Below are 12245 nucleotides of genomic sequence, written 5' to 3'. Positions count from 1 at the left end.
TGCCTTCTCTTGGCAGTGAATAGTAGTCTATAATTCTTATGTTTCAGTAATAGAGAGTAACAAATGTTACGGATTATAAAGACGAAAATCCTACAAGACAGATGAAGGAAACTGATGGCAATGACAAATAATAAATGCTTCTTTGGTTGTCAGTTGTCTTACTAATAAGTTATATCCTATTCTAAGTATTTTTTGTACAATTACACATGCAGAGTTTAACTTTGGGGAGACTCTGTAGGAAATCGATCATATTTCTAAGTCAAATTTTTTTCATCTTGGTGTTATTTTACTGAGGTTATTATTTGTTAGGTCTCATATTGCTTTGCATCTTAACTTATATGTAATTCTTTTGTTATTGTTGTGGTTTTAAAAAAAACTTAGCAAGAGTCATCCCTCAGTATTTGTGCGGAATTGGTTCTGTCACCTTTGTTGAATTACCAAAATCCACAGATGCTCCAGTCCCTTGTAAAAAATGGTTATTTGCATATAACCTATACACATCCTCCTATATACTTTAAGGAATCACTAGATTACTTATAATACCTAATACTATGTAACCACTGTGTCAATAGTTGTTACACTGTAGTTTTAATTTTTTTATTGTTGTATTGTTATTTTTACCTTATTTGAATATCTTTTGATCCAAGGTTGATTGAATCTGTGGATACGGAAGGCCAACTTTACTTTGTTTTTTAGAACAGGGTTATATTTGTGGAGAATTGAGCATGATAGTACAGAAAGTTAGCATAAACCTACTACCTCCCCCATATGCAATTTCCCCTGTTATTGCTATTCTGCATTAATGTGGTATATTTGATATAATTGATCAGCAGTGATACATTATTAAAGTTTATATTTTATATTGGCATTTATTCTTTGTGTTAAGCAGTTCTGTGGGTTCTGATAAATGTATAATGTCTTATGTCTACCATTATATTACCATATGGAATAGTTTCACTGCCTTGAAATTCCCTTCTGTTCCAACTATTCATCCCTTGTATCCTGCAACCCTTCTATGATCACTTGTTAGTCCCAGGAATTTTATTCATTGGATATTCTACATAGACAGTCATGTCATCCACAAATAGTTTTATTTTTTCCTTTATAATTGGTATTTTTCTTTATTTATTGATATGATTGTATAATTTTTCTGCAGTTAATGTGATAGAATACATTAATTGATTTCAAATGTTTAGCCTCACATAACAGGAATAAACCTTTTGAATTTTATTTTTAGTAGTAAAATGTTTAAATCTGATACCTGCTGGACTGCATAGTTTTACACAGTTCAGACAAGTCTGTATCACTGGAGGATCATGTTCTACGGTTGTTATGCCAATGGAACATGTGTTAATGTTAAAAAGCTATGAAATATGTCTTTCATGGAAAAGAAATTAATGTTCATACATGTTAAATGTGGCTTATTTACTTTAGTTTATTTTAATGAAATGTAGAATCTTGGGAGAAACATTAAAAAATCCTTAAGTATTTTGCAGGGTTGGGGAATTAATTTTTGTTTAGTCCTGAGAAATTACAATTCTTAGGTAAATGAGATTTTAAAAATACATTCAAGAGTGAAAATATACTCTTGAATTATTTTCATCATTATATTCAAAGCAATTTATTCTGTTAATGTTGATATAATTTATATTCACAGCTATTTGAAATATATTAAAAGTATAATATGTTCAGAAGTATCAAGTCATTCTTGATTCTTTATCCTTAGCATGTACTTTGAAAATAGTTATTTTACATTTATAGGATATCCTTTTGCTTAATCCGATCTACTTTTGAACAGTTTAAAAGCAGTATGAAAAAGCAATTTGAATGATACAAATATTTGATTAGTGCTGTAATAAATGAGGAATGAATGAGTCCCTTTTTTCTTCTTTGCAGTCCCCAAAGCTCCAGAGATAGATCCTGTAGAGTGTTTGGTGGCAGATAACTCTGTAACAGTAGCTTGGAGAATGCCAGAAGAAGATAATAAGATTGACCATTTTATACTGGAACATAGGAAGACTAATTTTGATGGACTTCCACGTGTAAAGGATGAGCAATGCTGGGAGATAATTGATAATATTAAGGGTACTGAGTATACACTATCAGGTAACGTGATTGCATTTCAGGAATCTCATGCTCAGAAGATAAATGTAGTTCTGAAAAACATTTTGAGTTACTTTAAAGGATAAAGTTTTAAAGTTTCTTTAGCCATACTGGGTTTTTATATATTTATTATGGAAATGATTTTCTGTTGAAACATCAAAGAAACCCTTTTTTTTTTNTTTTTTGAGATAGGGTCTTGCTCTGTTATCACCCAGGCTGGAGTGCAGTGGTGGGATCTTGGCTCACTGCAACCTCACCTCCTGGGTTCAAAAGATTTTCCCACCTCAGCCTCCTGAGAAGCTGGGACTACAGGCGTGGGCCACCATGCCTAGCTAGTTTTTGTATTTTTTGGTAGAGACAGGGTTTCACCATGTTACCCAGGCTGGAAACCTTTGTTTTTGTTACTTTTGGACATTTGTAACATAGTATAACAGAATATATGTAAAACAAGTACGAAGGGATATTCTGAAAACAGTATTTCAGAATAACATTTAATTTTTACCTTGGTTTTCTGACTCTTAAAAAGCTATTTATTTATTTATTTATTTATTTATTTTTAAGATGTTTTCGGTACCCATTTCACTAATAACATAAATACTGTTGCTTTTACTGTTTTAAGATTACCTTCATATTAATAAAGATCTGTGACTTGGTATAATATTAGAAATTCGTGTTGGCTTTTTGAAAGAGGCTGTCTTAATATATAGTGGATTTTTTTTTTTTTTTTTTTTTTTTTTTTTTTTTGAGACAGAGTCTTATTCTGTCGCCAGGCTGGAGTGCAGTGGTGCAGTCTTGGCTCGCTGCAACCTCCGCCTCCTGGGTTCAAGCGATTCTCCCGCCTTAGCCTTTTGAGTAGCTGGGACCACAGGCACGTGCTACCACAGCTGGCTAATTTTTGTATTTTAGTAGAGACGGGGTTTCACCTTGTTGGCCAGGATGGTCTCGATCTCTTGGCCTCATGATCTGCCCTCCTCGGCCTTCCAAAGTGCTAGGATTACAGGCGTGAGCCACCGCGCCCAGCCTATAGTGGACTTTTATATTTGAAATGGCTAAATATTGCCTGAGTTATTCAATGTTTTTTATGCGTGAGCAGTGATATTAGGAGCACCATCATTAAGCAGTTACCATTTGTCAGGAGATGGGCTCAAGTGTATTACATATAGTACATCTCATTTAATCAGCCTAATCTCATTTATTTTTACAACAATTATGAAGTTGGTTTTATCATTTTTGTTCTACAGCTAGAAAACTGAGGCTCAGTCAAGTTGTTGAAGGTTGCATAGCTAGTAATTTCTAAACTGAGATTTTAATCTAGACGTAACTTCAAAATGCTTGTTATTAATCTCTGCATTACTTCCTCTTTAAATTTATTTTCACATAAAAAAACAATGTTTCATGAATATAAATATTAGGGTGTCCACTTTAAATTGAATTTGTTATTGTAAATTGTACCATCTCTCTTTCAGTGAAATACTACTTTTAATGAGGCTTGAAAGGTTACTTTTAAATCACTTGGTTAAAATAAAAGTTGATGCTCCCTTTGGCAGCACATATACTAAAATTGGAACGAGACAGAGAAGATTAGCATGGCCCCTGTGCAAGGATGACACGCAAATTCATGAAGCATTCCATATTTTTTTTGGGAAAACTGGCTAGCCACGTGCAGAAAGCAGAAACTGGACCCCCTCCTGGCACCTTACACTTAAATTAACTCCAGATGGATTAAAGATTTAAACATAAGACCTAATACCGTAAAAACCCTAGAAGAAAACCTAGGCAATACCATTGAGGACATAGGCATAGGCAAGGACTTCATGACTAAAACACCAAAAGCATTGGCAACAAAAGCCAAAATAAACAAATGGGATCCAATTAAATTCCAGAGCTTCTGCACAGCAAAAGAAACAGTCATTAGAGTGAACCGGCAACCAACAGAATGGGAAAAAATTTTTGCAATCTACCCATCTGACAAAGGGCTAATATCCAGAATCTACAAAGAACTAAAACAGATTTACAAGAAAAACAAACAAACAAACAAACCCATTCAAAAGTGGGCAAAGGATATGAACAGACACTTTTCAAAAGAAGATATATACGAGGCCAACAAACATATGAAAAAATGCTCATCATCACTGGTCATTAGAGAAATGCAAATCAAAACCACATTGAGATACCATTTCACACCAGTTAGAATGGCAATCGTTATAAAATCTGGAGACAACAGATGCTGGAGAGGATGTAAAGAAATAGGAACACTTTTACACTGTTGGTGGGGGTGTAAATTAGTTCAACCATTGTGGAAGACAGTGTGGCGATTCCTCAAGGACCTAGAAATAGAAATTCTATTTGACCCAGCAATCCCATTACTGGGTATATATCCAAAGGATTATAAATCGTTCTATTATAAAGATGCATGCACATGAATGTTCATCGTGGCAGTGTTTACAATAGCAAAGACCTGGAACCAACCCAAATGCTCATCGATGATAGACTGGACAGGGAAAATGTGGCACATACGCACCATGGAATAGTATGTAGCCATAAAAAACAATGAGTTCCTGTCCTTTTTAGGGACATGGACGAACCTGGAAACCATCATTCTCGGCAAACTGACACAAGAACAGAAAATCAAACACCACATTTCTCACTCATAGTCGGGTGTTGAACAATAAGAACACATGGACACAGGAAGGGGAGCATCACACACTGGGGTCTGTTGTGGGGGACTAGGGGAGGGACAGCAAAGGGTAGGAAGTTGGGGAGGGATAACATGGGGAGAAATGCCAGATATAGGTGATGTGGATGAGGCAGTAAACCACATTGCCATGTATGTACCTATACAACAATCCTGCATGTTCTTCACATGTACCCCAGAACCTAAGGTGCAATAATATATATATATTTAAAATAAAAATAAAAAAAATAAAAGTTGATAAACTATTTCTTTTGAAGAAAATAATAATTAAATCATGATTCCTCTTATTTTAAGCATATCACTCTTTTAACATAAATTCATACTCTTCCTGAATACAGAGACACAGTACTTAATGTTTAAAGTCTCATACTCATGCTTTTGGGAATAGAGTTCTTTACTTTTCATGTTTGAAAATCATGTTCTCATTTTTTCAGGCTTAAAATTTGATTCAAAGTATATGAATTTCAGAGTGCGAGCTTGTAACAAGGCTGTGGCTGGAGAGTATTCTGATCCAGTGACTCTAGAGACCAAAGGTAAGATCAGGAGCTATTCAAACATCATAAAACAAAGCTTAACATCTGAAGTTATTCATAACTTTGTAACAGGAAGCACTTCATGTGATGTTGAATTCCTTCTCCACTTCCCCTAGCAAAGCTTTCTCAACAGTAAGGATTTTAAGAAAGGGAAAATAGAACTGCATTAGAGGTTTTAATTGGGTTTTCCTATGGGATTATGTTCATGCAGATAAAATAGACTCAGATGATGGTATTGTATTCTCTGGTGGATGATTAATTTATAAATTTCAATCTTGTTACTAACAGGTAAGTGTCACCGAGATTTGCTTAGAGCTTTCTCATAGAATGGATTATGAATCAATATAGGGGAAGTATCTGTTTGGTTTAGTTCAGGTCCTTTCTGTTTTCCTGAATCTTATTGTAGTAATTAACATTTATATATGTTAATGGTTGCAAAGCACTCTTGGTTCTTTATTAGATTACTAAAATCATCTTGAGAAATCAGTGTACTAGATATTATTGATATCCATATTGCAGATGAGAAAAATTAAGTTTTAATATGTTAAATGAGTTTCCCATGATCCCTAGACCTAACTTGGATAGGTGTGAATAAGAATCCACTTCTGAGTTCTGTGCCAGCCCTTACTATGAGCCTGGAACCTAGGTTCTTCTAGTCTCTGCAAGCAATTTGGATGTAATGAAAACTCCCTAGAGTAGCAGACTTGAATACAGAGGATTTTTTAGGTATTTACCAATTTGAAGGTCATAATGCTGGAGACTTTCACAATTGTGAGATGATTATTGACTGGATTTAATTCCGGAAGCAGACTCTACACATTCTTGTAGGCACTTGGGGCATAAGGCCTCTAGTTCATGTAGCATTTGACTAGGTTTACCTGTCAAAATTTGACAGGATTTGGAGGATGACAAAAAAAAATCACATCAGACTAAAACAAAATGTGAGGCTTATAAATTATTGATGAGACAAACTCAGAAAAATGTTAGCATCACAAAGGTCTAAAATAAAATCTAACTTGAAGTAATTTGTTTGGATTAGCAAATGTTTTTATTTGAGAACTATAGGTAACCTAGCCAAGAAATGCAATTACTCTGTATTACTTGTTATAAAACTGAGATGTTACCGTGGTTTCTTTAGAAGTTTTTACTATTTGAAAATATAGTCATGGCGGGGCACAGTGAGCGCTGTAATCCCAGCACTTTAGAAGGCCGGGGCAGGCAGATCACCTGAGGTTGGCAGTTCAAGACCAGTCTGACTAACATGGATAAACCCTGTCTCTACTAAAAATACAAAAAATTAGCCAGGTGTGGTGGTGCATGCTGTAATCCCAGTTAGTCGGGAGGCTTAGGCAGGAGAATCGCTTGAACCTGGGAGGTGGAGGTTGCAGTGAGCCGATGAGCTGAGATCGCGCCATTGCACTCCAGCATGGGTAACGAGTAAAATGCCATCTCAAAGAGCTGCATAAGAAAGATCCACATTTTTACAAATGACACACTGAACAATTGTTTACCAATTTGGCTTGTTGCAGCCTTTTTCAGTCAACCAGTAGAAATTAGTACATGGACAAAAAACTAGAGAAAGAAAGGAAAAAAGGTAGAGACTAAATAGTTGAGCCTACCAAAATTTCATATCCTTCCACGTAAGGTTCTTGGTATGGAAAATAGTGAACATTGTTTATTTCTGTCCCTTCAACATATGTAGCACTGTTTCTTCTGGCATTGAAATTCTCAAAAGTAATGAGTAATATAAGTTCTATTCTTATCACCAGAATATTTAAGCTATATTATTATTGATTTTTTGTGAAGGTAAATGATATTATATTACTAAATCATAAATTACTCTCCAACTTTAATTGATAGCAGCTATGATGTAATTTTATCAAGAAAGCAGCCACTGGAACAAGTAAAGCATAAGAAACATATTTGTACTCTGATATTTGGTGCTTTGTTTTCACAGACTTTTAAAGATAAGGAACCCAGTATCTAGTTTTATTATAGGGCTCATACAAGAGATAGGACCTCACTTTTGAGGCTAGATTTTTTTTAATTTTTTAATACAGAGTGTTACCTGTGTTGCCTTAGAGGAGCTCTATAACTCTACTGAGGTCCTATAAAGGGATAATGTCCAAAAAGAGAAAGAGATATGAAAATGACACTCCTTAGGATTGAAACCCATGCCTTTTTGTTTGGATGCTGTGGCATTTGATAATTCTGGTCTTAAGTGGTTTGGGATGGTACTTTCTTTTTTTTTTTTGACACCAGAAGGTGGCCCTTCTCTCCATCATAGCAAACATTAGGGGACAGCCTTAGGCTGTCTTTCTTTTTTTGAAAAAAAAAAAAACAGCCTTAGGATTTTAGCAAGCAGTTGAGAATTGATGGCACCTTAGAGTTAAATCCAACTTTCTTTCTCAAAAATGTAGTGCTGTCCCATTCATTACCTAATAGCTCACATATAGATGTTAATTTTATTAAGGCAGTTCATTCTTGGAAATTAAGTGTTAACTTAATCCTAACCTTCTGGTAACCTGACTATTAAAGAATTCTATTTTCATTTTTGTTAAGAAGCTGCATTATTGCTGCATTATTTCTTTTTTCTGTAAGTTTATTTCTGTTTAGATACAGATTTTGAAAGCTGTGAACTTCCTTGTATTGTATGACATTTACTGGAAACTGTGTGGTCAGTAGATTTGTATTCAGAATCTTGTTTCATAAATAAAAACAATGAACAATAGCTCCAATGCATAGTTGAAATTAAAATGCTCTTTATAGAACAGTAGGGGATAAAAGGATTATTGATTCATTAAGTAAACAGGCTCTCTATATGTTTATTTTGTTGTTTGATGATGCATAGTACACAGACACACTGAAGCCTTAGCTAAATTAAGTAATATCCGTAAGTGAAATCGAGTTTTATAAAGGGATACTGTTATTTCTTAATTACTAGAAGTTTGAACTTTTGGAGGGAAATAGAATATATATACAGATTAGTTAGTAACTATGTAATAGCTGATACCTTGCAAGATTGAGATTCTGAGAGTTATATTTTAAGATAAAAGGAATGGTACATTGATCAGCCATGAATCAATAGATTCTAATGATTTACCCTCAGTTTCCAGAAAGGGAAGCTTATAACTTGTTTCACGGATTTTCTAAATTAGCAGTTCTGAGTAAGTCTTGTGAAAAGTATAGATAATTCCTCAAAATATCAAATAATCTGGAAAGCAAAGTTTTGTTTTATGAGTTTGTTTGTTTGTTTGTTTTCATTTATGTGGTCCCTTTTTCCTCTGTACTCTTTGCCATGTAAATCATCTATCAGCTGGGCCAGTTTCCTTGTTCAGTCGTCATGGCCTTAGTTTCTCCATGCTTGTCTTACTTTGAAACTGAGAGTTTAGGTGTGAAATTATTAAATATTAGAACATCAGAGAAAATGTGTATGCCAGTTTCTATAATTTTTTACACTGTGTAGCTTTATCCTTTTCCTTAATTCTTCCAGTTCCCCTTCCTATTTAGTTATAACAGTCAACTGATATCCTAATAACAGGAAATTGAAGTTACTGTGTACTCATTGAGATTTTAGTAGAATGAACAGCAGAAATGCCAGCAGCCATTCAAGTACATTGTATTTGGTTGGAGTATAGGATATATTGAGAAGAATAATGGGAAATCCAATAAGAATTATAAATTATAGCCTAATTGTTGAGAACTTTAAGAGCTAAGATTATGAATTTGAACTTTATTTTCTGTATTCAGTATTGAATTGAGTTGGAAAATACTGTGATAGCTGTGTTTCAGAAAGTGGAGATATGCTATATTTTAAAAATATATTGAAATATTGTCTTAAATAGCACTTAACTTCAATTTGGATAACTCTTCATCCCATTTGAACTTGAAAGTTGAAGATACCTGTGTAGAGTGGGATCCTACTGGAGGAAAAGGTCAAGAAAGTAAAATTAAAGGAAAGGAGAACAAGGGCAGGTAAGCTAGGGCATTAAATCTGTCATATGAACAAATGCTTGTATACTGGTTCTTAAGTAACAGTAACTTACATTGCAATTCTTAGTCAATATACCTATGAGATTTATGGTATATTAGTAGCACCAAAGTGAAGAATATAATACTATTTGTCAATAGTTGAATGACATTAACGTTTTTATTACTCTTTTTTATTTTCATTCCGAATCCTCTTATACATTTTCATTTCAGTATTCCAATTTTTTAAAGTTACATGTGCAGCAACTTGACTTGCTTTAGAAGAAGTTTCCGGTATAATACCTGAATTTTAGACTTACAGATCACCTATCTTACCTGCAGGTCTGGTTTGCACTAAATGACAGCGTTTAGCAGGTACAACCCTAGGGTCTTAACCTGTCATCAGCAACACAATGAACCTAAGAGGCAAGCTCGAGGACCTTTTGTTATTGTCATAACTAACTTATTTAAATAAAATCAAAGCATGGGAGCCTCTTTCTTTTTTAATAGAAGAAATTTTTGCTCAAATTGAAGATAAATGCCATGTGAGTTACAATAATGAACCCCAAAAAATTCCTCACCAGGCCTTTAATCTGATTTTGTTATAAGCTATTAAAGTTATAAAACAGTTTCTTAACAGTTGCCTGTTTTTATCTGACAGTGTCCATGTTACTTCACTGAAGAAACATACAAGGTGATGATCTATGTCTGTCTAGTTCTAGGACTTAGTATTATCTAGCTTGGCTGATTTAAAACAACTTTTGATTTTTTCTTTTAACCAATATGCAGAAGCCATTGTGGCAGCATTCATAAGCTAAAACACTGCTCTGCGTAGACTGTATTGGTAGCTTACGTTTTGAATTTACATTGTAGTGTGCTGCATATTATTTGGATTATATTGTATGTGGTAACAAAATAAGCTCTGCTTTAAAGTCTTTCTCGAATTTATTTCCCTTATCTGATTTTTTTCTGCTTTTACTCATACCTGGCATCTTTCTTGTTGTACTGAATAATATTCATTAGTTTAACATTGTAGCTTTGCTTTTATTTGACACACGACAGGTTTGAATAGTTCTCTATTTTATAGTGATGAGGCAGTTTCAAAAGCAACAAGAACAAAAAATAAAGGTCATTGCTAAAGACAGTGCCAGAAAGATAAATTGTTTCAATTTGCCTGAGTAATAATGTGCTTATTTTGAAGATACTACATATCTTTACTGGAAACCAGAATGTGTTCTCTTCTCAAAATTAGCTTCTTCTTCTTTTCAGCTGATTTACCCATTATTGGTAAAAGTGATTTTATGGTGTATTATAAATTGGAAAATGCTGGATTTAATAGCCTATGAAATTTTGTTTGGTCACTTGGAAATTTTTAGATTGCATATTTATGATTTAAGGTTATGTCATTTCTTCCTCCCTACTTTTTAAGAGTATTTTATATATAGGCTACTTGTGGAATGTTATACGCATTTATATATTCTTTCCATAAATATTTGCTCACCGTAGGATATCTGCTGGATGTTACAGGATTTATAGGGATTAAACACTGTCTCTTCTTTCAAGAAATTTGCCCTAATTTATGTAGATGAGATGTATGTAAAAGTAGCAATAATGCAAGGTAGATATATGTGCAATGCTAAATGTGAATAAAGGTGTTCAGAGGAAGAAAGACATCTAGAGCTGCCAGGTGTTGAGGTGGTCAGGTAGGATAGTGAGCCTAACTAAATAATAATCAAGCCCTTATTGATGTGCTGTGATAGTATACGCAAGAGGCCACAAAGGAAAGCTACTCACTTCCCCAGTGTTTAGTTTTTCCCAACAGAGTGGCCCTGGGTGAAGGTCACGTAAATCAACACAGATAACAAGTAGTGGATCTTCTCAATGACAGCAAGCCCCAAACAAAAGGCTCCTGCCAGTTTATGGACCTGAGAACCAAGAAGGTGGGGAGTGAGGGGCTAAAATAGGAAAATACTAAAACAGAGTGTAGAAGAATGTTTTTAGACCATCACGCCTCCCCTGGCCTCTGCCCTAAAAGGAGTTTTACACAGAGGCACCTGAAAGGCATCTCGGCCTAAGGCCTCCCTCTGATAAGGGGACCTCTGAATAGAGATGCCTTGGCTAGGAATGCAGATGTGGCGTATGATCGTGGTGGGGAGAAGTGTGGAATTGCAACTCTCTCTAGAAACTACAGTGCATTAGCTGTGCACCAAGTCTGGTGTGAGGAGGGCAGCTCACCCTACCCTGTGCCCCCACCCTGCCTCACCAACACCTGCCTATGCTTGGGCCTGAAAGATCACACATAGAATGTGGGCCTGGAGCTGGACTCCTCAGACTGGTTATTTAGCCTGGTAGGATTTGGGAGACTTTCATTAAAGAAATGATATTTAGGCTAGTTCTTGAGCAAGTGGAAAAATGTGTGGTGGTTAGACTTGCAGTGAAAGGGGGAACAGCCAGAGGAAAGGCACTGAAGCAGATGGTGTGAGTTTAAACATTTTGGCTGGTATAGTTAGCTGTGTAGTGCTCTCTAGGGGTGAAAAGGCTAGAAAGGCAGATTGGGACTAAATCAAGAACCAGAATGCCGTGCTAAGTCATTTGTAAGCAGTATAGAAGTACGTGAAGATTTTTAAATAGAGGAATCAGAGCTAGCTTTATCTTGTAATAATGAACAAGATGAGTCGGATAGCAAAGAGATTATTTGAGAAGCTGGTAAAACAATGCAGACGAGAGATAGCTAAAGAGCCTTACTTAAATTCAAGTAGTTAAATGGCCAGGGTGTTCTTAGCCCTGGGTGAGGGAGGTGATGGGAGGAGATCATGCTTGACGTAAAACTTATTATAAGTTGTTTCTTGCAAAAGTGACTTAGGATTGGAAGTCTGGAATGCAGCAATGGAAGAGTTCTCCTTATTTAACTTTTCTCTGAAATTAAACTGCCAATGTCAATAGTT

The 12245-nt window shown here is 35.1% G+C and overlaps 1 protein-coding gene and 1 non-coding gene across 14 annotated transcripts in view; both read left to right on the top strand.

The window, feature by feature from the left end:
• FSD1L (fibronectin type III and SPRY domain containing 1 like) overlaps positions 1 to 12245 on the top strand; it is an 87111-nt gene that overhangs the window by 51642 nt on the left and 23224 nt on the right. For 10 of the 13 annotated variants that reach the window (XR_005200116.1, XM_037738223.1, XM_017527742.2 and 7 more), the window contains 4 exons: positions 1897 to 2106; positions 5233 to 5331; positions 9177 to 9306; positions 9962 to 9994. Coding sequence is in view for 12 of the 13 variants with exons in the window: in XM_037738223.1 (XP_037594151.1) it covers positions 1897 to 2106; positions 5233 to 5331; positions 9177 to 9306; positions 9962 to 9994 (472 nt within the window). In the remaining variant the exon portion in view is untranslated. The remainder of the gene's footprint in view (positions 1 to 1896; positions 2107 to 5232; positions 5332 to 9176; positions 9307 to 9961; positions 9995 to 12245) is intronic. The other 3 variants (XM_017527743.2, XM_037738222.1, XM_017527741.2) reach the window with 1 other exon arrangement.
• Positions 3635 to 3741, top strand: LOC119471135. Its single transcript, XR_005200133.1, has one exon. It is a non-coding gene; the product is annotated as a U6 spliceosomal RNA (small nuclear RNA).

This window comes from Cebus imitator, unplaced genomic scaffold (assembly GCF_001604975.1).
Source record: "Cebus imitator isolate Cc_AM_T3 unplaced genomic scaffold, Cebus_imitator-1.0 Scaffold51, whole genome shotgun sequence".
NCBI lineage: Eukaryota > Metazoa > Chordata > Mammalia > Primates > Cebidae > Cebus > Cebus imitator.
This window is presented reverse-complemented; position numbering and strand designations above follow the sequence as displayed.